Here is a 25713-nt window from a genome sequence, read left to right on the forward strand (position 1 = left end):
GCCCCGTTTTCATCCTTGTCATCAGCCAATCCATGCCGCCATCACCAACTTCAAAGGCGAGCCGCCTGGCTCGGCCGCGGTCTCGGCCACCTGCTGCGGTGTTGGTGCTACTGTTGCACGATGTTGGTTGTGGATTCTAAGAAAAGAAGCAAAAAGGCCTGTTGCATAGAGACATGCTTCGCTATTCCAACCGAAGGGCAAGCCGATTGAGTATGACTGGAGTTCCGTCTACTTAAGACGGCCAAGGTGTGAGAGCCATTCTTCGCACTCTCCGCATGTCTTACAACCCAATACCATCTTCTTTATTCCATCCTCAGATCGAAGGATCTCTTCATTGCAAACCTTAACATTTCATTCTCGGCAATAACGCAGTCCTGATCAAACAGTTCGAGAAATAACGACCAGTCAGATACTCCGCCAGAATGGCTTCCCCCAATGCGAGGACTCTTTTCCATCTAGTTCCTAGAAACTCCGTTGCTAGAGATGCGCTTTATCTGCCTGAGAATCGCCGGTTCGTCTCAATCAGCGCCGTGCAAGAGTCCGGCCTGGAGGTCGGATTCCATGTCGTATCCACAGGGGGACACGTGATCGCCAGACTCGGCCGAAAGGGGGATCTGGTGCTCAATCGAAATACAAGTTCAGAACCCATGTGTAGAGAGCACATCGCTTTTGAATTCCAAGACACAACCAAGCTCATACACCTAGTCGTCAGATCGAAAAAACAAGAGTCCACCGTCTCTGTGGGGCTTCTCGTTGATACTAGACTCCGACCTCAACGTGGCACACTCTTGGAAAGTGATAATATGAACAAAGCGGTTGACGGAGAGGTCGTCATGCTTTACGGGCAAAACTACAACATCCAGATTTCATCGTACCGATTCGACCTAGTCTGGACAGTCGCTTCCTCGCGCGATCCACCACATGTCAACAACGAACGCCTCAAGGAACTTGCATGGGCTTGCTTCCGACAATCAATGTCCATGTTGAAGGGCTTGGGATCCCGAGACTTGCCTACTGGCTTTGAGCGATCAGAGCAGGTTTCGCACAGGATCACGAGGCCGCGAACAGCGAAGCAGGCCCTTTTTCGGGAGAACAAGGCGCTTCGTCAATTTGTGGGAAGAGGCACCTTCGGCACCGTGTACCGGAGTGTTGATGCAGAGACCTCTGCTCCGCTTGCCATAAAGGTGGTTCATCTAGGAAATTACCCCAAAGACAAGGAAGACGAGGCTCGGGCCCTTTTCCACCGAGAGCTCAAAACCATGCAGAGTCTCAATCATGTACGTCTGTCTTTCGTCGACTTTTGCGGAAGGGGGAAATGTCGCGCGTGGCTGCATCCCTTCTTCTCCTTCCTGACGGACTTCGCTAACTTGATCTTACAAAAAGGTGAACATCATCGAAATCCTGGGCTATGACAAAGCCGACACCCTCGAGCCTGAGATGATTATGCCCTACCGATCTGGCTCGTTAAGCACTTTCGTTGGCCTCAAGATGCCAGAAGCACAATACGAACAAGCTTGTCGGGACATTTTGGAGCAAATGCTCTGCGCCCTGGATTACCTCGTCAACTTTGGAGTAGTACACCGTGACCTGAAACCAGAAAACATCCTGTACGATCCCGGCGTCACACCAGGTAGCTACATCTTCCAGTTGGCCGACTTTGGGCTCGCAAATCACCAAAAGCTCGCGAAAACAATGTGTGGCACCGTCGCGTACCAAGCTCCCGAGCTCTGGCCAGAGCTTTCGGCACTTTCGGAATCGGCTTACAAACAGAGCCACAAGATGGACGTTTGGTCACTTTACGCAGCTTTTGTCGCAATGTGGAGCAAGATGAAAGCCTTCCCACCCCGTTCTAAGCATAGCATTAGTGTTCATGAGCTCTACCGGATATCCAAGAAACTGCTCCTTGACTCCGTCAAGATCCACAAACAGTTCGCGCCCATGGCTGAGCTCGAACCGGATCGTCGAGCATCGGCTGCGTGGATGCTGAACAGCCTGTTCGGAGGCCGAGGCTTGACGACGCGCCCGGGGAATATTGAGCCATACTATCCACCGGGCACCCCTCTTCCCCGTCCTGCGCGCGTTCAGACGGCACCTCGACGCCAGTGGTCAAGTAACATGGACATCGACGAACCGCAAAATATGGCTCCCCCCAACCTAGCTCTTCCGCAAGGTGGTAGAGCAGATGTTGACATTCCAATCATCGTACACACCCGGGCTGTTCTTGATCGACGAGATGCGCAACTGGTACAACAGAAGATTCGCAAACAAGGTGGAGGTGTTGTCAAGCGTCGGGCCAAACCTCGTCACCCTGTTGCTATTCGATAGGATTTCTGTACATCCTGCACTCCTCGAGTATTTCTGGAAGAGAAGTCGTTCAGGTCGATGACGTTTTGACCACCCGGTCCCGTTACCATGCGGATGAAGAGTCCACTGCGGGTATTTCGATCACAATGTAGTTCACCATTGTACATTAGGAGCATTGTCTTTCAACATTTAGATCTGCAGCGCAGACTACATGGGTACAAAATATCAACGGATTCAACACAGGCATATATCTCGATGATTCAAGTAACGACTGTTCTGATGACAACTAAAAGATAAAGCCCCCTCTGACATACCAGACTTAGCACGCTGTTGAGCCACTGCATTCCGCCACAGCAGTCGACAGCTGAATAACATATGCTCTCGATCTAGAAGGCGAAGACTTGATCAACTAGCACCCAGAAACGTAGTTGATGGTAGTCAGACACCCGTCGCCCCAGTGCTTCGAGCCACAGACTCTGCAGCCGTTGGCACGGATATCCTGATAATCATACCACATTTGGTTGCCGGTACGAGCACAAGTGGACTTGCCCTGGATAAAGACACCACATCCATAACCGCCAAAGACGCTGGAACAAGCTCCCGTGTTCGGTCTTCCACTCCTGTTCGCCGAAAAATGGTTAGTCTAAGAGTATACCAGCAGGTCGGTCGGATGGTGGTATGAAGCTGTAAAGACGAGATGGATTGACAACTTACCCCGGAGCGCCATAGTTGACGTCGTTGTTACGGATGAGCTTGTTGTTCACCGCATCGTCGCAGGCGGCGACTTTGAGAGAGGAGCACATTGAGCTTCCCTTGCAGTCGTACGAGTCGCGCTTGTCTAAGACGCCTCTGGGGACAGGAGACATGTCCATGGCGAGATCGTGCTCATGAGAGTGCTCGCCCGGGATCGCCACGGCGGAGCAGCTAGCCACCAGTGCTGAGAGAAAGAAGAGGCTAAAGCGCATTTTGGGCTGTGAAGGTTAGATCAAATTTGGTATTGAATAAGTCTGCTGACGAAAGTGAGAGAGAATAGCCTTTTCGCAGAATGTAGAGGGCTTTTATAGATGTCTTCCCAATCCTCAATGCTTTAGCCTAGATACGCTAAACTACATGTACACGCCTTCAAGGTTAGCTAGACTGGCTTCCTCCGCTTCAGAGGCACATAGATTGTGTAGCTGCTAGGCCGAATAGGATATGAGTTGTTGAAACTCGCTCAATGTATCTGAACAGGCGAAAAGGAAGCACACCGATCCGGATGACGAACTTTTGTTCCAGCAACCCACCGGCTGCCGGCAACCCCCCCGAATCCAGCCCATCAGCACTTGAATTGTTTTTGGCCCCCGATGACACCTCGGTTAACACGGACTGCAATCTGCGAGCCACTCATGGCCTAAGGTCGGCGATCCTTCTAGGAAAGTCTCGGCACAATAAGACAACACCTTGAGAGCCTGCTTTCGCGACCCTGTCGATATGAGGTAACAAGTAGCGCCCACGGTGAGGTGAATAAGCATTATGTAGTCTGGATGCATCCTTCAGGGTAAACAAGCATCTAGTTGATCGGGCGATTATGCAAAGAGAGTGATCGGTCACCATGCAGGTCGGTTGCGGCCGATTGGCTCGGCTGAAGTTGGAAAATGCTTAGCTGAAAGCCAGACTCGGGCCGTTCCCGTGGCGGATGAGGGCACGATTGCGATTCGATGTCTTGGCAGAGACTCTGCCTCAAGCTGCTTAGTTCCAAAACCTCTCCAGTGACCTGCAGGTTCGGTACGCTGCTGCCTGATACCCCGCTCAGCTCAGGGTCATGTAAATACAACGGCGGGATCAATCGCCGCAAGAATCTGTTCAAGATTGTTGCCGCGCAAAGTAAGGCCCCGCCGCCCGAGGCTTCATTGCCTTTGTAAAGAAGAACCAGTACCTCGGTTACTCGGTGAAGAAACATTCTTGGAGGTTGCTAAAAGTCTCCAAACGGAGCACGGCCATGTTATTCATGTGTTCTCAGCCCCTCCAAGACTAGGGAACTAGTTACTTCAGTATGAGGCTGCACTCTGATTCGCGATGCCCTCTCAAAGAGAGACTATGTCGCATTAGGATCTATTAATTGGTCAGGAACTGAAATCAAAACGTCAATCACAACTGTAGGAAGTGCAGCCTTTGCGGTAATAATGATGACCAACCCCTCTTCTGTTTGACAAACTAGTTGCCGTATAAGCGGTTGACGGCAGGTTGGTTGTACCTTAAAGGTAGCTCAGGCTCACGTATTCTCAGTGTGCTGTGCCGTTGGCACTAGTGAATTCTTGGAAGAGCGTGATGAAGACAACTTGTAGACATAATAAGCGAGAAAGTGCAGCTTTGTCTGAGGGGAGGCTAGAGCAATACGAGCTCGTAGTAATGTAACCTTCCTAATCTTTGTTAGTATGCCAACAAACTCTAGGATAGACTTTAGACATTATTCGCTCATCAAGATTGATTTGAACGCAAGGCAAGTATGTTGTCATCCTTATGCCACCGTTGTTGCTATGATTTGGGGCAGCCAATGAAGGGCAAAATAGGTACTCAGTAGTTGCTCAATGTCAATTGTTATTGTGAAACTAAAACCCTTCTTGCCTAAGTGAGTACCTAGAGAATTCGAAAAATAGCGCCAAGTTATCTGCACGGTTCACCGAGCCGAGCTTATGCAGCACAGAAAACTCTCCCGGCCGTGTTGGTACCCGTAGGCTTGCAGTCACTGTTGCCCTGAGGATTCTTCGACAGAACGGTGACGTCGCGGACGTGAACGTACACCGGAGTCTCAAAAGATTCATTGCACTGCGAATGTATTTCAGTACGCTACTCGAGCTAAAAAAAAAAACCAGCCTGGTAAGTCAAACCCCCCACTTCCCGGCACCCCCCTGTTTCTGGCACCCACAAAAACGCGAAAATCCACCACAACGCAATGCCCACCCCCAACCTCCTTTTATCACAACATTTTCAATTCGAGTCCAAATGGGCTCATTTTTTGCACATACCTTCTTCTATATCTAATGCCTCAATATACCGAAGATCAGCTTCGTCAGGCTCTCGAGGACATCTCAAACGGCAAGAGTCAAAAGAGAGCCTCATTGGAGTATGGGATACCACGATCAACCCTCCAACTACGTCTCCAAGGTGGTCAGACTAGGAAAGTGGCTTTTGCTGACTGGCAGAGGCTGTCTCCTGACCAGGAGAGGCTGGCACAATGGGTTCGCATTCAGGCTTCGCTGGGCCTCGCACCAACGCACCAACAGGTGAAGGAATTCGCAGAGCGAGTTCTGGCTGCTGCTGGGGATACCAAACCATTAGAAAAGGCTGGATCTATGCCTTCGTGAGAAGGAACCCTATCATTAAGGTTCAGAGAAGTCGTTCCATCGATTCTAGACGCGTTAATGGGGCATCTACTGAGGTCATTAGGAACTGGTTTAAGTTCCTTGCTATCCCTGAGATCAAGGACATCAAACCAGCCAACAGATATAATATGGATGAGACTGGCATCCTCGAGGGTCAGGAGCTAATGGGTTAGTGCTGGGCATGGCTGAGACGACGTCTGTTCGCAAGAAACAACCTGGGTCGAGGGCATGGGTCTCTATCATTGAGTGTATCTCAGCCTTGTAGGGCACTTCGTCCTCTTATCATTTTCAAGGGAAGACGGTCCAACAACAGTGGTTTCCATTACATCTGGTTCCATACGATGGGTGGGAGTTTACAGCAACAGATAATGGCTGGACTACAGACTTAACTGCCATTGAATGGTTAGAGAAGGTGTTTATCCCACAGACTATGCCCGAGGCTGAGGGCGAGGCTCGACTGTTGATTGTGGATGGGCATGGGAGTCATACGACGACAGACTTCATGTGGAATTGCTATATTAACAATATCCATTTACTGTTCTTACCACCACACTCCTCTCATGTCCTCCAGCCACTTGACCAGTCTGTCTTCAGCCCTGTTAAGTCAGCCTATCGGAAGGAGCTCGGTTACTTGTCTCAATGGAACGACTCTACCATTATAGGTAAAAGGAACTTCCTGGACTGTTACCAGAAGGCTCGACTTGCTGGTCTATCAGTCTCGAACATCAGAAGTTGGAAGTGGACTGGTCTACACCCTGTAGCGATGGTTAAGCCCTGATGAACCCTATGGTATTACCTGAGCCTTCTGCTGCCCACCACACCCAAACCAACCAGTCGGGGCAAAAGCGATGCCATAATGGTCAACAAACTACCCTGTTGAGCCATGGGATTCTGCTTCCTCTGCAGTGGTCTGGTCGACACCCAGGAAGCTGGCAGAGCTCAGCGGTCAACTGCACTTATACACCCAACTCGACAATGATACCAGCACTCAACGGCTGCTGTTCAGGAAGGTGAAAAAAGGCTTCACAGAGCAGGCCTGGCAACTGGCAGCTGCCCAGCAGCAGCTGGCTCACCTGAGGGCTCAAGTTACCAACGCTGCAGTTAGGAAGAGGAAGACTGTTCAGATCGATCCCAACACGAAGTTTGCGAACATCAGGGATATCCATCGGGCTCAAATCGAAGCGGGTGAAAAGGAGGTTATTACGGCTGAATCCAGCGACTCTGAATGCCCTAGTGAGGCTGGCAGTTGTATTGTAGTGGGTGTGGTTGAGGATCAATAGTTAATAGTAATGAGGAGGTTGGGTTGTGATCCCATCGTTTTTGTGGGTGCCAGAAACAGGGGGGTGCCAGGAAGTGGGGGGTTTGACTTAACACTTACACAATAGGTGTGAAGGCCATTTGCTTCACAGCCTCCGTCACCGGCGGTTCCGCCATCGCAGTTCAACAAAAATGCATTTGCAGTTACCGCAAAGAGAAGAGCAATGAGTCTCATCGTGGCGAACTTATGAAATAGGTAATATTGGTAGATGGAATTTTGTTGATAAGAAAAGGTGAGTGGTCAGGGGGATTTGTCTAGACTTGAATTCAAGAGCGCGACCACAATTTGTACTTTTCGGACTGATACCTGCATGAATACATTTCACTGCATCGATATGGTAAACTCGGACTTTCGGCAGTTTGTGAAGATTATAGGACTGGTCAGAAATCTTACTCAATGAAATATACTCAATGTAGAATACTATGGATACTATACGAAAGCATGTTAGATTATATTGCCGCAAGTGGCTCTTAAACTCTCTTGGCTACACAAAACATAGAACAGTTACGACGACGATCCTCAGAACTCAACATAAATGGGCGACAAGTGCCATAGATCAAGACGCTCAAAGTTACCTTGGATAGATTCCCAACGAACCATACTCAGAAGCTGGCGGGAAAATTTGACATGCTGAAGTACCAGAACCTCAAGCGGCAAGGCCAAGGCAGAGCTTTACGCCAGGCAGGGTACGCTACCATGATCTAATAATCATGAGCGATGCATCGAGCTTCCGCCATTCGTTGAGGATGGTGTGCCAAAATATTTCCGTAAGCAATAGCAATCTCCCCGTTCTAGGGTAGGATGAGGGAAGTTACTACTTTAAGAGGGTGTCCGTACTTCATTTCCGTTACCCACTTACTCACCCCAGCCGGCTCCGCGGAACGCGAAAGCGAGTTTTGATCCGCTGTTCCCACTTATATATTTTGGCAATTAGACGATGTCTTGAAGCTGTACGTCTATAATCACCATGTTATGAATTTTGTTTGGGGTTTTACCATTCCGGCGAGTTCACCTCTTTTCAGCACTTGCAATTTGGGTTTACTTCAATGTGAAACTCTAACAGAAGACACACGATGTAACGTTCTAAATCTGAGATTCGTGGTCATTGAAACAATTGAACGCTCTCTTAAGCTTCTATTCCAGGCCTTCTCGGAAGTGGTGATGCTACTCCATTCAGTGCGGTATTAGAGCTTCTGTTGTGGGCGCCAAAGCCAATGACCACGATTAATTTGACATAGCCACTGAGGGCCATTTCCTGCGGTCAAATTTACACGAACACGAATGGACCTAGAAATCGCTGGGCTTTAGTTAAATGTCTTTTTCATGTGCTGAGTGTGCCGAATGGAAAAAAAAGAAGGGCTTGACACTGTTCCCAGCCGCCCAGAGTAGACAAGGCCTTGGACAATCTTTCCATGAGGCGTAGCAGTTAGTAAGATTATCAGCTGGCGATTTGAACTGGATATAACGCCCGAAACAGCGTGAGCTGTGTCGAAGGATGCACTTTTTACTTGATTGGTGAGGCTAGGCAGCCCACCATTGGTCAGCGAGCTTGGACGCCGTCGATCTCCCGACACAGCCCACAATCATCGTCTCCTGACTACGATCATTGGCTGTGCTTTGAGTCCGGATCAGGCAACACTAGATACATTGAGCTGATTCTGCCTTGGAAGTTGCCACATTCCTGTTGTTAGGCGGCCGGCTGACCGCTGCTGCAATGATGGGGGCTGCTGGCCACCCCAGGGCCAAAGCCTAAAATGAGGCTGAACACATTCGCCTTTGATTTAAATCCTTGTTTTCCCTCGTCTCACGTCGCACCAGACCTCTGTATGAGTTTCCACTGATAAGAAAGAATCAACCGCTATTCAAAATGTTTGACGGCACGAAAGGGTGTTCTTCTATTGACTACGCGGGCTCGCTCGTGACGGTCTGTGGCACAGACAGTTATCAATCCATCTGCATAGATGACAATAATGGGAACGTCAAATGCAACATGACGCTCGGCAGCGCATTCTCCATCGATGGAGATCTTCCTCATTTCTTCTTATCTTACGGTACCATTGCATGGATCAGTAACGTTATCGGATGCTACATTTGGTTCTGCATCCTATCCGGCAATGCGCCCATCAATCCAACCCGAAAGATCAAGCACAAGACGCTCGTCTGCCTGGGAGGCTTCGCATACACCATATATCTGGTGACAGCTGCCGCTATCAAAGTACCTAAAATGAAGGACCGAAATCTTAAGCTCATTGCAATCGGACAAGTTGTTGCGACAGTCATCATACAGGGGGCAATTCTTTGGATGATGAAGAGTAATGCCATGGACGACACGGAGAAGAAGAAGAACAAGAGCGAAGATCAAGCCGTCAAAGAGAACCCCGACACCACTGTACCGACCGACGCCAAGGACAGTCCTCCCCCCCGTCCCTCGACAGAGTCCACGCGATCGAATACATCAACTAGTACAGCGGTATCGACGTCAGAAAAGACTGGGTTTCTGAAGAGCTTTACCAACAAGATCCCAGGCGTTCAGACGACTGAAGAAGTTCCCACAACTGATACCACTGGTGCAGAAACTCCAAAGAAGGAAGAGACAGTAGCAGAGGGGCTCGCGAGTATGTTGATGGGCCTTGCATTCCTGTCTCCCGGCCACTTGATGATGCTGTGGGGCGCAATACGCCTTGCAAAGTGCATCTTTGTAGACCGACAGAACAATGACACCAGACAACAGCGCGAAACCAGAGACAGCCTTATTCTCTTCGGTATTGTCTACGGATTAGTTCTCGTCATCAATCTCGCCTGCATCCTCAACTACTTTTCCCAGGGTGCCGCGAAGTCTCAGGACGAAGAGAGCGTCAACAACGAAGAAAAGGAAAAGAGGCGCGCCGCAGAAGCAAAGAAAGTCAGAGAAACAGCAATGTTTGCTGTAGGAATACTGGCAGGGATGGTCACTGACTGGTGTCGATATTTCGTACTTGCTGCGGCGGCGAAGGATACACATGGGCTAATGCATCTTGGGGACGTTTCGAATCTCAGCCTGGTAACTTTGATCCTGTCAAAGTTGTTTGTACTTGCCTGTTAGTAAAAGCAACCTAGACCGCCTTAAACGCATTCGATACAGGAACAAGAGGTAGTAAAGATAAGTAGAGAAGGTAAACTGGGATCATTTCGAAGGCTAGGTGACCTGCTATTTGTCGACTCATAAAGCTATCTACTGAAAACCGAACGGCGTAATGTTAGGACAGAAGAGAATTTGGAGCGAGGATGAAAGATGCTTGACAACAATTGTCAAAGTTTACCATAGATGATGTATTCCCCCCGGCTGAGGCTGGTTGATTCGTTTCAAAGTCAAGCTTGTCGAGATGAAGGGCGGTGCAGGGCAAAAGATTCCACTTTTTTTGTGGCGATGCCTTCTTGGCTGCATTGCTGCCTGTTTATTGGAGCGACTATGGCCTGACAACAGCTAGGTACAGGCATCGGATGACAGGCAGACAGTCAGCCTTGCAATTGGACTAGGTAGGGTGTAAGACAAACCAACAGACCATAACTGGAAAGAACCGGAGTAGCTCTAGCGTTATTAATTCTGACGCTTGCATCTAAGAAGCAACGAAGACCTCTTTCGAAATTAAAAATACCTACTTATGCAACTGCTCGATTTCCAACGCCTAACAACTAAACTACCTTCCAATTCTCAGCATGGCAAACCTCACAACAGCCAATAGAACTGCAGAAGTATCAGACCTGACTAAGTTCGAGGGAAGCCTAAAGCACTACTATCTACCCTTCGGCTACATTGCGTTTGTCAATACAGCAATCGACCTATACATATGTTGCATGCTCCTCGCTAAGAAGTCCCCTCTCAACCCAGCCAGAAAACTGCGATGGAAAAAGATTATTTGCGCATACTTCGCAATCACATGGGTAGCAACTCCATTCCTCATGGTATTCATACAGTTACCTCGTACCGATTCAAGAGCCATGAGGGATTTGATGAAGGGAAGCACAATGACCGTCGTAATCAACCATTGGATGATCTTCGTGGCACTCTTAATTCTCTTCTTTTCCAAAGAGAAGAATAATGAAACTGAGGAAGGAAGCGAGACCGAAGTCGTGAGGGATGAAGAAATCGAGCGCGGTCCTGAGGCTTTCTGTCGATTGCCAGTCAATGCGGAACCTTCAACATCCATTGATGCAGTAACGGAAGTGGACTACAACTTTAACGATCACACCGAGAAAGCAACCCTTCTCTCCGAATTCATTAGAGACTCATCTCCTACGCAGATTGAACCGAACGAAGACAGCGAAGGAAGCGGAATAAGCGTGACACCACCAAAGGAAGCAGCGGCTGATACACTGATATCCCTCCTGGACCGCAACACTCAGGTTTCGTTATCGATATGTCTGCTTGGCTTCCTGCCTGGATATTTCCTGATGTTCCTTCCCATATGCGAACTTCTATACAATATTCTGGAACGCGAAACAGCGAGCAATGACTTGCAGCGGTACACCATGGATATCCTAATTTTCCATGGAGTCTTATTGGTGGCCTTCTTCGGCATTTGCATCATTATTATTAACAAAACACGTTCACTAGGGTGTACAGGGGATGCAGAAATCGAGGATATAGAAGAAACGGAGAAGAAAAGACGTGTACTGTTAAGGCTCGGGTGTAAGCTGGCGATAGTAGCATTCTACCTCTTGGTGGGAAAATCAAGTGTCTGGATGCAATATCTTGTTGTTGCAGCAATAGCACGAGATCCGACTGGCATATCGCACTTGCTTCAGATTGAGAATCTCAGCTTGGTATACGTTCTTTTACCGAAGCTACTTATATTCGCGTTTTAAAGTGGATCGTATGACTCGAGTTTCAGATACGATACCTGTATACACTGTGGAACTGAAATATGTACATGGATTCTGTCCCCCAATGATCCCGTAGCGGTCAACTAGTCCTCCAAAGCCAATTTTCAATTGAGTTCCAGCAGTCACATGTGGATGATGCATAGAGGTTTCGTCCACACCCTTTATTGAAAACTGCGGAATTCGCATAAAAAGAACAACCTCATCGCCTGAACTTAGGTACGCTGTGTTGTTAAACCCCTGTCGTTGTGTCGCGCCGACTCACTCTTCATCAAAGGCATTGTCCTCCTCGATCTGCAGCAGGTGAGCTAACACCCAGTCTTGATCATTTGCATACGGATCCTTGTAATTCCCAGCGCGGCCATTGACGGAAGTCGGGTAAATGTACGCACACGAAGCGCGCCCATTCGCCTCAAACAAAGCAAGATTGTTTCGAATGATGCCGTTGGCCGCCTTCAAGGCCAACGCCGCCTCGCCTTGGGTGTCGTTCTTTAAGCCTTTGCCATAGTGATGCAGCGCGATGGCGTTCAACGTACTCCAGTAGTGAGGGAACGTGTCCCCCCACATACGATCTTTACCGAACCAGTAGCCGTCCCAGTGGCGGATCGCGACGTCGTGGAGGCGATAGTCGGGCTGCTTGCCCGCAAAGAGCAGAAGGGTGTCCAGATGTAACTTGCCGGCTTCCAGCCACTTGTCATCGCCTGTATAGCGCCAGAGCTCAAGAAGCATGACAGCGGCGGGGGCGACAATGGATTGTTCAAAGTTGACCTCGAACGACGGGTAGTCGAGTCCTTGCTTCGCAATATTCCCTCCATGGGCGAGAAACAACTCCTTAGCCCTCTCTAGCCATTCTTTGTTTCCGTGCTTTTCTAGTGCGCGCAGGCTCTCTAGAATGGGGAGGCCGATGGCGTACAATGCGCCGCCACCTTCAGCGTAAAAGTTCTCCAGGGTGAGCATAAAGCGCTCAAGCGGTGTCTTCTCCGCTACTGTCCCGGTCAAGTTAAGGTCGAGAGCAGCAACTGTAATGTGAAACTGGAGGACCCAGGGCCAGTCGTAGAGTCGCTTCTTGTTGCCATCCACCCCGATTGGCCTATCACGGACAAACCCATTCTCTTCCTGTAGCTTGGTCGACACATAAGTGTAGTACTTCTCTAGAGACTGTCGCAATTCAAAGTTCTCCGGGTCCTTCTTTAACCAGCGTGCGATGAGGATGCCCATTCCCACACGTTCGCGGCCGGGGTTCCGGTCTGTGGATGTATCCCACGTCGCCAGAGCGTTAGCTTGGTTATCGAAGACACATTAGGCTCCCTCAGCTGGTGTGTCGGGTGTAAGGTCTTGCTGATTCTCGATGATGAATTGAGTGCGGCTAGCAATCAAGTCGTCGTACCTTGGGACGACATTGAGAAAAATTGTAGAATTATAGCCATTCTCCGTGGTGACCACGAGATTCGTCCGGCCTGGACGCCCGGCGGTGAAGTTGTAGTAGCATTTGTCGTCGTCACATTGCACTGCTTGGCCACTGATTTTCGTGTTGGCGTTGACAGGAGCACCAGTGAGGGAGATGGAGCCTGTCTCTTTGGTGATGGTTGTGTAGTTGTCTGTCTCGATCCGTACGAACTGCTCGGAGTGCACGGCGCTCTGCTTGAAGAAATCCTCCCAGTCGCTATGCCAGAACCACGTCCAGGCGATCGTACTCGATGCGCCTGGCTCCAGAGTGGGAATGGAAGGATGAAGTAGGAAGACGCCACGCGTGTTAGACAGCGTAACGGGATCGCGCGCCTCGATGCTGTAACCCACCAAGGCGCCATGGGTCAAGACAAATCCGAGATTCCGATACTTCCCGCCCATCTGGGTCAACTTGACCCAGGAAGAAGCTCCCCCGAACGCCCAGACATGAGCATGTGAGCGCGCCTCAACGCAATCACTCGTGTTTGTATAATGATCGTTGAAAGGGGTGTAGATGGCCAAGGATGTTGTTCCTCGGCTGTCCAGTTTGAGAGGTGTGGCGCCTTTGTTCGTGAAAGTATAAGACTCAGTGAAGGATTGATTTGCGTGGTTGATGCTTCGGCTGACCCAAAGTTCCATTGGTCCAGCGTTATAAACTGCGTCAATGGTGTTGTCGTGCTTCGTGATCCGAGGGAAGTTCCAGAAACTGCGGTGGAGAGAATACTGGCCCAAGTCTGCGTAGCCTAGACCCCACCGACTTCCGGTCGGGAGCCAGGGCGCGTTAGAACCGGTACTGACCCAGTTCATGACATTTTCGAAGCGTGGATCGGTGATTTTGTCAATGGCACCGGTCTTGTCGTTGATGCTTATGCGAAAATCATGGCTGTCCAGATCAATGGCCGCGGCGACGACGACGCTGAGACAAAGGAGGAGAGTAGCTTTCATCTTATAAGTCAGCTAAATCTCAATACAGTATATCCTTACTAGTAGACTATAGAGCTTCTACTCATCATTATTCGTTATTGCTCTTCTATTTGTATGCGTTCTAGCATCTGCCAATAACGCTTTCGCGCTGCGTTCGACCGAGGCGCATGATATCATGGTACAAACAGCTAGATCTAAACAGGGTCAAGCAGCTACCATGCAGACTAATGAATCAGAAGCTTGCGATGAGAGTTCAGTTGAGGGAACCGAAGGGGCGATTGATGCGGAGCTATCCGAATCTGCTATCGGACAAGCCCAGGACATTGCGGTGCAGAGCTCTGCAGAGGCAGCAATCCGATTGAAAGATGGCTGGTCTTCGGCAAGAACATGCCATCGGGAAAACCTGCAGGCAAAATCCAAGTCTCATTTATCTTGTCACTTGCTAAGATTATCCGTTACGTGGGTGAATGTGTATTCGGTTTTCGCCTTATCTCACCGCGAGATCCCGCTATACTTCATTTTGCCGCGAGATCTACTCCGAAGCCCGGTATTTTGCCCTCAAGAACCCCTTGGCAAGTAGCAGAACAATGATGACCATAGTTTGCACGAGCTGAGCCCGACAATTAGTGCCGATTGAGATAGCTATAAGCACTGGATTTTATATCTAGCCAATTCTGGGTCAGGGGCAGAGACAAAGGCGAGATAAGAGACCGAGCAGTGCCAGAAGCTCTTGTGAAGACTCCATCCTCAACGGCATTGCTTAAATTCCCTATGAAGAAACGTCCCCGCTGACGAAAACAACCTGAACCGCAGCATATCTGTGCATCGATAGTCAGTTTGAATGAAGGATACCAAATAAAACACCAACTACTCACGCGGCAGTGGTGGCGATAATTTCGGCGTTGCGCGCATCAGTGAGTACCGAAAGTGCTAAAGAACACAAGGCCGAAAAGCCGACAATCGTGCAGAGGCGAGCAATCTGTGACTTGATGAAGTAAAGCGCAACAATTGACAGGATTGGTAATACAGATGACACGATGACTGCAAGAATGCGAACGAAGTTCCGTATGCGATCGTCGGATGTGAAGTTCAATTTGCCTCGGGTTCGTGATCGATCCTCCTGAGTATGATAGCAAACATCAGTAATTGTTCGCTGATTGAAAAACATACCTCTTATGACGCAATTACCTGGCTCTGAAACAATCGAGCAAAGAATTTCATGATGAAGTTTGTCATCGGGTCTGAGGGTGCTTCTCCAAGAGCCACCAGATCGTCGAAAAACTCTTCACGAAGAAAAGCCTTGTCATCAGGCATCATGTTGGAAATATCATCCTCAAAATATCTATTCAAGACCTTCCAGGCCCTCCTCTTTGGTTTCTTCAGCGCTTGAATGGAGACTTGGCATTGCAAAGCACTATCTTTCGCCCTGATTAGATGATGAGCGCACCTTTGCCGTCACTTGAGGCTTGGCTGAATATGGATGTCAATACTTACTGTACTTCTCTAGCTTGTGTCGTATCTCTTTCACGATCTTGAATTGCTCACTCCCTTCGGACCCGTCCTCGCTTCCGACTAAGTCGTCCCATGATCGCGGCACTTGCCAGCTTGTGAGTCCCTTGCTTGTGTCACTGAGAGATTGGTCGAGCATTACAATCTTAGATTCGAGGTAAGCTAACTCTGTCTGCATGTAGAGTAAGTTGCGTGAGTTGAGGCAGCCAAAACGACGGAAGCTGAGCAAGTCACAAATGGGTTAGCTCACAATACGTCATGTAGTAAGTCAGGAATATCTTCTCTATTCTTCGCTTACATCATTAGGTCTTGAGATGCACTCATAGCGTCTGCGACAACGCCATATCCGAGTTGGCGAGGTATCTCCCCAAGCTCCGTGTTATTCGTAGAATTTGGGGTTGCCATGTCGAGAACTCAAAGACTGATTAGTTGAGAAATCTTGATGTTTCTGTCACCGAAACAGTCAGAGCAGTGGGGTCTGGAAACATGTTTATGATTTGATTGCACACGTATGGGCCAAGCCTGCGAGCCCAGCGAATATGAGTACTTTTGGATTCGTTTCTTTTTGGGGCAGCCCGGGTGAGTACATGTACTTCATGTGAGCCGGAAGAGCGGAATTGCCCATCACTGAATCTGATGCCATGGACACCGCTTCTTAATCGGCTCCTCCTGCTCTTTCTATCACAGCCCGCATCGGTGATTGACATGTAGACCTCCAGCTGACGTTGAAGTGTACCCGACATCCCCACACTGGGGTTTGTATTCACCAATCTGAGTTTAAGACGGAGGCCTGAAGAGGTCCGAAGATGCAATATTGTCGCAGATTTTCCAAGTCATCGCGCCATTGAGAGTATCCAAGGGCAATATGCGTGGCTAGCTGCTAGGCAAGCCGAAGCGATTCGCCATTATTGGTCGCCCCGAATCATAGAAGGCTCTCGACCGTGCTACGGGAGCGGGGTAACATGGACATGATATGCACATCAATCTCTGATCTCTTGGCTTCGGCAGGGGCTGGGGTTTAGTGTCAGTCCAATTGAGATCGGGTATAATTGTTAGGCCCGGATGCCAGTCAGGAGTTCAAAACTATCCATCTACATGCGCGCACTAGAAATTTCCTTCGACATACCTTTCTTTGGTTGAGAGACTTTGAAAGCTGATAGTTTGACAAGAATATCCTCAAGATTCCTCTTTGAACGATTGTTAGCAGAGGTTCCGTCTTTCTCAGTATCCGGCAGCGTGGTTTGATTCGACCAAGGTGAACGTACCTAACTAAGTACGTACATTTCACGATCGACGACCCAAAAAAGTTCCCAACCTCCGCACGGACCGGTCCGAACCGCAATTCCGAGAATGGAACACTCCGGGATCTATCTCGCCAGCGAAGAGCAGGGTTCAGACCCATTGTTCGAAGCAATCGCTCCGAGTATCCAGATTATACGCCTCCAGTTGAAAAGACACAGACTTCGGGAATCCTCACTCTCTCGGGCAGCGCTGCAGAAGATTAATGTTATCTTCAGACAGCACTTTGATGAATTGCGGGAGCCATCACACAGGGCTAGTTGGTGGTGGTTTCAAGACGCCGAGTACATGTCTTCTACACTGCGCGATGCTATAGGAAGAATACAAAGCCCGTTCAGCTCGACCGCCATCGATGCACTCCGGACTCTGGGTGACTACGTCGTCAAATGGTACTCCCCAGACGGGCTGGGAGCCGCTGTTACCATATATAGTCGAATTCTCACCCAGATTGACAGCCAGCCATCCTACCTGCAAGATGAAAGGAGACCGCATATTGTCAAAGAACTGGCGAAACTATACATCGATCCGACACTATCGCGTGAGAGATGTGCAGGTCAACACCCTATCATCTTACAAGGCCTCTCCGAAGTAAGAAAGGGCGATTACAACGATGTCGTCCAGTTCTACCAGAATCTTGGGGAATGGTATCTGCATGAAGGTGGCAAGAGTATGGAGTTGCAAAGTCGAGTGAACTTAGGCGAAGAAATTCTTCGACGCACGCATGAGATACAAGCACAACTCTTTGGCGAGAATGACTATCGCTCGGTAAAGACTGTAGACATCCTCTCAAAGCACTACACTCGGACAGGCAGAGAGGTGGAAGCTGCATCTCTGCTCGAGACTATTCTCCGCTCTCAAAAGGCCTCGAAGAAACCCCTGAATTATGCTTCAGTTGGCACTGGAGACAAATGCGAGAACATTAACGACGATGAAGACGAAGGTGGTGGTGAATTCGAAGGAGCTGGTGACGAGAGAAAACGCCGGGCGCTCGAAGAGTGGAAAGACTCCACGAACAGCTTCCATGATACATTACGTTCTTTGATCGCACCGCCTTCATTTGCTTGGAAGGATAGCCAACTTTATCTCTGCGACATTGACAACATTCATTGGCAGAAAGTGGTACTGACAGAAACGCTCGAAAACTACCCCATTTGCATGGTTGTGAAAAACTGCAAAGTCAAAATTCGGGTACCAATAGCAACCATTCTTGAAAATGGAGAAGAAAGCGCTCAGGTAGCTGCGCTGATCAAATCAGTGGAAGAATCGCACTTCTGCAAGTTACTCAAGTCAGGCGCTGCGGATACAGACCACCAAACAGGTCATAACAACGCAAGCGATTTGCCCGATACTTGTGCAAGTAGGTATCAGCGAAGTAGGAGATGGATACCGAGAGTTGTACCTCGGGGCATCAAGCCAGATTTAACCTCGCCGGATGTCGAGAACAGACTCTGGGTATTTCCACGAGAACTGGTGGCATCAAAATGGCAGACCCCTCAGGTAGGAGATTATTCATTCTGTGTCATCGTATATTGTAATAGCTGACCTTCTGACAGCATCATGAGGGCTTGGGCCAGAGGGCTCCGGATTACACTCATGTTCAACCAATCTACGAATATGAAAAGCTGCCTGGCCTTGAGGAATGGGTAGTCATCGTGACATATTCAGGAGAGACAGAAGTGTTCAAGGGTTGGAGACAGCAAGGACAGTTGCAGTATCTTGGTCCAGCGAGGACGGGTGGCGTTCCTCGTATCGATAACCTTGCTCATACGTGGCTGTTACGGAACGACCTAGAACACACAATTCAACAAAAGCTCAACGAGAGTTCCTCTATCAGTCTCACCTGCCCGTATATCTGTTATGCGGAAGTACGCAAGCTACGAGGTTTCGGCTGGGGATTCAAGTATGCCGACTTTATGCAGCAGCTGCGTCTCTCAGTCCGGTTTTCAGGGCAAAGTGCCGGTATTAGAGGCTTTAAAGCAGCACTCTGCAGGAATCCAACCATGAACTCAGCAATGCCGAAGCTCACAAAAATTGTAGATCGAAATATTTGCAACCACGTCTCAGGCGGCACCAACGACTCAGAATTGAATGTTTCCGGGAAACACCACGCATCAGATGGATTCTTCAATCAAATTCCTGGGCTATCTCTTTTGATACATCCCAGAGATAGATGGCATGGGTTTAATCTTGTTTCGTCGACATGGGCGGATTGGGAGGCTTTCCTAGTCAACGATGACCTCCCGGGGAACGGTTGTCCTAAGCTAATATCTCCAAACGGCGAGCCTATGAACTGCCGTGGGATAATCCGCGGGAGATGGATGCCGAGCGACCTCATGGGGTACCATCTGGTAGAGGAAGTGTACGTTGTCGATGCGGTGTTCAATAGCACCCGGGAACCTACCACGCAGTGGGACTTCATCTTTTCCGCCGGCACCCTCCATGACACATCAAAGACCCCTAGTGCGTTCTACCTCTCGATAATTGCTGAATGGCCGCAGAATTTGCTAAGAAGTGTGTATATAGTGAGCGCAGCAGAGAAACGTTTATTGGTGGGGAGTCTGAATCCATCGTTTTTCGACTACATTCACCCATTCAGCGGTATGAAACTAGGGAGCTCGTGGTTCAAAACAAGAGCCAAAACATCTGCACGTAGGTTCGAGTCATTTCTTTGTCTATCCAATAATTGTTTAAGAATCCGTTTCTAATTCATGGCCTTTGCAGGAACAGCGAAGGAACTTACATTTCAGGAAAACCTGATGTTGAAGGCGGTGGAGAAGAAAAAGGAGTTTGATCAGTTGACTGAACAGAAAAAGCGGTGGAAACATGACTCCCGAAAGATGGCGGAACTCGAAAGAGAGTTTCGTATTTGTGAAGAGAAATGGAAGCAATTTGACAAAGACCTAGCTTCGACGAAGAACCAACTTGATAGTATGCCTATATAGGAACGTTTTGCCCCAATCCATAGTTACTAGCAAACTTTGTTGGAGAGAAGAAGCTCTGAGAGAGTATAATTCACCAATAAAACAGTCTAGCCTGTCAATCAATTTAGTAAAATTGTCGTCCCATCAAGTGACACTGGAAATGGTATTCTTAAAACCTGTGTAACGACAGGGAGTCTCATATGGTGTGAAACATCTTGATAGCCTCTTGGGTAAAGCCGTAGTGGGCTGAGAGAGAAAGAAACATGCTTGGGATTCGTACTCAGAATGCTAGTCACCCCTTCTTCTCACTTTATGAACTGTCTGTCTGCGAAGTTGCGGTCTGTTCTCTCCTGGCCTGATCTGTTCGCAAAGCTTTGCGTTTATTAGCGCCAGATCTTTTCCGAAACCCGATGTTAGGGCTGACCGTGAGCATCCCCGTCATCCCATTTTCGATGTTTATAGTTGTATGGCAGAGAAAGACGTACAATGCCAAGGTCTTCTGAGTTACCAAGATTCAGGGTTGAATACTTCTGTGGCAGAACCGTAGAATAAGAGGCGGGCACAATTAGAGCCCTTGTAAGTGACTGTCAATGTATCCAGCACTGAAAGAGGACAAATGGTTTTGCTCAATTATAGAAGCCTGTGCCGTAGCGGAGACTATGAGTCGTATTCTCATTAGATATTTAGTACGAAAGGCTACGTGCACTCTTATCCATTACTGGGAGATGAACCTCTGTGAAGTTGCTCCTGATGCATGTTCGTCCGGCCCTGCAGTTGGTGGATTGAGGCTCGCAAGGTGTGACTGCTAACTCGGTTGACTGTGTTGGAAGGAAACTTAAGGTTGACTATGCCAAATCGCAGAGCGAGACTCTCGGTGCTACGCTAACAGTGACCCGTGCCTCGGCTCATGTTGGACCAACACGAACTTCATCCAGATAACTTCCCAGGAACCTGGCCATTATGTCGGTTCGACTTTGGGCCAACGCCGTATCCGTACACGTACTTTCAGACAAATGGTATGTGATCGCATAGGGGCTAGGCTACCATGTTTAAAGCAGAAAAGTGTTCTAGACACACCAAGTACGTTTTCGCCGGAGCAAGCCAGCCGGCTGTATTGAGCTTTCTGCAAGCGATCCTCGCCAACGACGGTTTGATTGGCGAAGGGAGGTATGCCGGAAAGTGTTAGTCGTATCAAAATTAGAAATCTGTTCTGGGTTTTCGGCGTTGTTTGTGGCGTTGGTGTTGGCAGAAATGATCGGCGACAGATGTTCTCGTCCCTCTAGGCAGACGTGTAACTAAAAACCAAGGCTGATTGGCAACGCAAAAGCGACTCAGAGGGCTACCAAAACAGCCCCAAGTTGGTCGGAGGGCTCCCATTTGCGTTATTATTGACCTGAGAATACTTTATTAGTGGCCTTAGGACTCATATAGGATACAACATGAGAATTGTGAAGGAGAATGAGGGGAACTTGAGGTGAGGTACTAGGCCAAGGTTCTCGTGTCAACGCCATGGTTCCTGGCCCTGGTTCAAGGCTCAATGGCTAGAGGACAGAAGTTCCCATGGATAAGGATCACGGGGCACATTCACCGACTTGTTCCCATGTGAGATCACGGCTGAGGGATTTACAATCATGATGCTCGGTTTGCCATATTCGGTGTTGGCCACCAGACGTCAAAATTTCTTGGCAGGCGATTGGTACGGCGTTGTTCTTGTCTGGAGGCTTTGCGCCCGTTTCCCATGGGGAAATTGAAGCTTGTAGGTAATTTTAACGTAATGGATGTCCTCCGCGTCCGAAGGGGAGAAGGGGCGTGTCCCCTGTATTGTATGAGGCATTTTTCTTGGCATTCTCACCCAGCTCTCCAGGGCTCGTGTTAGTGATATTGGGGAGGCAGCTTATCCAAGGCGTGATTGAAGGCGTCTCTGGTATAAAAATTCGGGTTGAAATTCTGGTTCGTCGGTACAACAGACATTGTTGCATTGCATTTTATTTGCATCGCTGGTGTTCACCTCTACGTGCATTGTCTTTCTCATCACACGACGTACAGCTGCTGTGGTACCTATCCCTCATTTTTGCCATGGAAGACCGCAAGAAGTCGGCAGAGATTGTCCGCCCCAAGGGTAGTCACAATGCCCATATATCCTTTCACGGAGACGAGGAGATGGGGAACGACATTCGTGGCCGGCCGAATAGTAACGCCAAGAGCGCCAATCGTCCTCGATCAGCACGCTCAGCTGCAAGCTCTATTTCGAGACGGCGTCGACAGAGCACTTCGGAAAACTTCGGTATTCAAATCGGCTATCGAACTCTTTCAATTCATGTCTCGGAATCTCAGCATGCAACTGCGAATGCAGAGAATGACCTCAAGGCGGCCAAGGAAGGTGACGATGAGTACTTTGCTGAGCTCAATTTTCACACCCTTCCTGGTGTCCAGGTCTGCCAGCAACTGGGTGTTTCCCCAGACCAAGGACTTTCCGAACAAGAAGCATCTACTCGTCTTCAGACGAATGGACCCAACACCCTTCCAGAGCCACAAGCCAACTACCTCAAGAAGCTCTTCGTCTACGTCTTCGGTGGCTTTTGTTCCGTCCTATGGATCGGAGCTATCATTTTCTTCATCTGTTGGAAGCCTCTGAGCGATCCTCCTTCCGCTCAGAATCTTGCAATGGCTGTCTTGATTCTTATCGTCATCTTTCTCCAGGCCGGCTTCTCCGCCTTTCAAGACTGGTCCACGCAGAAGACGATGAAGTCCATCACCAGCCTCCTTCCCTCGGAGACTCTCATCATGCGCAATGGTGATGTCAAACGCATGGCAGCATCTGAGCTCGTGGAAGGTGACATAGTCCACCTGCGTACCGGCAGCAAGGTCCCAGCCGATCTTCGACTTCTTTCTCACTCCGGCGATATCCGATTCGACCGAGGCGTACTTACTGGTGAATCCGACGAGGTTGAAGGCGCCATTGACTCGACCGATACGAACTTCCTCGAGAGTCGTAATATTGCGTTGATGGGTACAACTGTTGTGAACGGTCACGGCGTCGGCATTGTTATCTTGACTGGTGCTCGGTCGGTCATGGGAAGAGTTGCACGGGCTACAACGGAAGTCGGAGAGAAGGCCACCCTGATCCAGAAAGAGATATGGAGATTTGTTCGGATCATCGTCGTTCTCACGGTCTTCCTGGCACTCTTGATCTTCGTGGCCTGGATCGCTTGGCTGAAGCGGGACCACCCTTCATACATGAACGTGGTCCAGATGCTGAACAATGTCATGGGCTGTGTCGTCGCTTTTATCCCCGAAGGCATGCCGGTGGCTGTTGCCTTGACCCTAATGATGGTTGCTCGAAGGATGAAGGCGGTTAACATCTTGCCCAAGGGTCTTTCAACTGTTGAAACCCTAGGTTGTGTCAATGTCATCTGCTCTGACAAGACTGGAACGTTGACGCAGAACCAGATGACTGTCAACTCTGTAGCATTCGTGGACAAGCCTCTCAGTTCACCCGACGATGTGCACAAAGGTCTCAACGAGGAAAAGCCTGACGCGATCTTTTCTGTACTTCAGAAGGCTGCTCTGATCTGCAACGATGCTTCATTTGGAGCGGATACTATGCATCTATCTCCTCAAGAGAGAACAGCCGAGGGCAACGCGACCGATGTGGCCGTCCTCAGATTCGCGGCTTCAGCTCGAGACAGTGATGCGATAATGTCAAACTCCGCACGGGTGTTTTCTATTCCATTCAACTCGAAGAATAAGTGGATGCTCACACTGGTTCACGAAGACACTGTGGAGAAGAGCAATCGGTTTCGCGTGTTTGTCAAGGGTGCACCTGATGTTCTCTTGCCCGCCTGTGCCAGCTTCTGGTCGGGGAGAACGCAGTCCATCGAGGCTCTTGACGGCAATGCCAAGATGTTGTTCAAGGATATTCAGGACAAACTGTCACGGAATGCTGAGAGAGTTGTCGTCATCTGCGAGAAAACACTGGAAACTGTTCTTCCTCCTGGAACCAATGCCTTTAGCGACGAGGTTGCAATGAAGGCTTTGGAGAATCTCACCGTCGTGGGTATTCTAGGCATTATTGACCCTCCTCGACCGGAGGCTGCGTGGACTGTCGCCAATTGTCGACGTGCTGGTGCGAGATTTTTCATGGTTACTGGCGACTATGGCGTCACTGCCGCCGCCATAGCTCACAATATTGGCATCTTCACGACATCGGAGCCCGACACTTTCGACACCATCAGGAGGGGCATGACACCTACGGCTGAAGAGCTTCGACATGAGCGCCTTGTTGGCAACGGTCGCAGTCTTCTTCTTGAGGGAACGTCTATCGCTCGGCTTGTCACTCAAGACTGGGACGTTGTGTGCGAGTATGAGGAGATAGTCTTCTCACGCACGACTCCTGAGCAGAAGTTGCGTATCGTCAACGAGTTCCGCGACCGCGACAATGTGGTCGCGGTGACTGGAGACGGTGTCAATGATGCTCCGGCGCTCCGAGCTGCTGACGTCGGAGTAGCTGTCGTCACAGGCAGTGACGTCGCGATCGAGGCAGCAGACCTTGTACTTATGGACCAATTTGACTCTATCGTCGAAGCCATTCGTCTCGGACGTCTTGTCTTTCAGAACCTGCAAAAGGTCATTGCTTACCTCCTCCCTGCGGGTAGCTGGTCCGAAATTTGGCCGGTCCTTGTCAACGTCTTCTTTGGCGTCCCTCTACCATTGAGCGTCTTTCTCATGATCGTTATCTGTGTTTTTACCGACTTGTTTCTCTCTCTGTCCCTCATCATGGAGAAGCAAGAGTTCGATTTGCTATCTCTACCCCCTCGGAACGCGAAGCGAGATCACCTCATCAATCTCAAAATCTACGCGCAAGCATATCTGTTCACCGGGTTCATGGAAACGGTCTGCGCTCATTCAATGTTCTTTTTCTACATGTGGAAATATGCCGGCTTCCCGATCCATGAGCTTTTCTTCTTATTTGAGGGCTATGCTGAGGGCTACCATGGGTACACGCTCGATGAGCTGACCAGCTTCAATGCAACCGGTCAATGCGTCTACTTCGTCACGTTGGTTTTCCTTCAGTGGGGTAATATCCTCGCGGTCCGCAATCGGAGACTCAGTATTGCTCAGGCAGACCCGATCACTAAGAAGAGAAGAAACCCGTGGCTTATTGCGAGCGCCATCATCAGTCTCGCTATTGCAGTCTTCGTCACAGAAGTTCCTGGAATCCAGAAGCTTTTCGGTACAGCGTCAGTTCCAATTGAGTTCTGGCTCCTTCCCATACCTTTGGCGTTGGGCATCTTGTTCGCAGATGAAACTCGAAAGTTGCTTTTAAGGCTTTTCCCGCAAGGCCCCATTGCCAAAGTTGCCTGGTGAGCAACGCCTCGAAATGTGGCCGAAGGGAATCGGGGTATGAAGGATGTGAGAGACCATACTAGATATAGCGTTAGTGCCTAACACTTCCAAGCTATTCTCTGTTGTAGAGAGACAAAGTCGAGGAACACAAAATCACGCCCATTGAAAACTTCACTCCTGAGCACCTTTTTGCACGTGACGTTCCAAATTGCAAAGCCCCCGTCTGGTAAATTTTTCAATACTACAACCAACAAGCTCGAATGTGCCTTGCCAAGCTAGGGTGTTGGCGCGCGCCTAGAGGGGCCGCCAGGGTTGGAGTTCACATGAGCTCGGAACATGCGGACTAAGATGGCGTCCTTGGGGCTGATCCAGGATGGATGCGGAACCCGGCCGGGCCGTCTAACAAGGACCGCAAGCTATAATG

General features: G+C 49.4%; 5 protein-coding genes and 1 further gene across 5 annotated transcripts; 3 read left to right on the forward strand and 3 right to left on the reverse strand.

The window, feature by feature from the left end:
* Positions 1–242: 242 nt before the first annotated feature.
* HER10_EVM0012163 (mitogen activated protein kinase kinase kinase 3) lies at positions 243–2325 on the forward strand (the record flags this gene model as incomplete). The annotated part of the gene is made up of 2 exons (XM_035481564.1): positions 243–1277; positions 1384–2325. Exons 1-2 carry the CDS (start codon positions 423–425, stop codon positions 2323–2325), a joined length of 1797 nt encoding a protein of 598 aa, XP_035326368.1. The 5' UTR covers positions 243–422.
* A 388-nt stretch (positions 2326–2713) lies between these two features.
* On the reverse strand, positions 2714–3269 carry HER10_EVM0001147 (uncharacterized protein; the record flags this gene model as incomplete). Its single annotated transcript, XM_035470903.1, has 2 exons — positions 2714–2924; positions 3019–3269. 2 exons carry the CDS (start codon positions 3267–3269, stop codon positions 2714–2716), a joined length of 462 nt encoding a protein of 153 aa, XP_035326044.1.
* Positions 3270–4974: 1705 nt separating this feature from the next.
* On the reverse strand, positions 4975–7158 carry HER10_EVM0007124 (uncharacterized protein; the record flags this gene model as incomplete). Its single annotated transcript, XM_035476690.1, has 2 exons — positions 4975–5109; positions 7045–7158. The coding sequence occupies 2 exons, from the start codon at positions 7156–7158 to the stop codon at positions 4975–4977; spliced, it is 249 nt and encodes an 82-aa protein (XP_035326226.1).
* A 1693-nt stretch (positions 7159–8851) lies between these two features.
* On the forward strand, positions 8852–9992 carry HER10_EVM0005844.
* Positions 9993–12105: 2113 nt separating this feature from the next.
* HER10_EVM0004661 (six-hairpin glycosidase) lies at positions 12106–14235 on the reverse strand (the record flags this gene model as incomplete). Its single annotated transcript, XM_035474297.1, has 2 exons — positions 12106–13124; positions 13209–14235. The coding sequence occupies 2 exons, from the start codon at positions 14233–14235 to the stop codon at positions 12106–12108; spliced, it is 2046 nt and encodes a 681-aa protein (XP_035326157.1).
* Positions 14236–22103: 7868 nt separating this feature from the next.
* Positions 22104–25310, forward strand: HER10_EVM0009043 (uncharacterized protein; the record flags this gene model as incomplete). Its single annotated transcript, XM_035478545.1, has 1 exon — positions 22104–25310. The coding sequence occupies one exon, from the start codon at positions 22104–22106 to the stop codon at positions 25308–25310; it is 3207 nt and encodes a 1068-aa protein (XP_035326283.1).
* Between the last annotated feature and the right edge of the window lie 403 nt (positions 25311–25713).

Source organism: Colletotrichum scovillei, assembly GCF_011075155.1.
Source record: "Colletotrichum scovillei strain TJNH1 chromosome Unknown Contig00012, whole genome shotgun sequence".
Classification (NCBI taxonomy): Eukaryota; Fungi; Ascomycota; class Sordariomycetes; order Glomerellales; family Glomerellaceae; genus Colletotrichum; species Colletotrichum scovillei.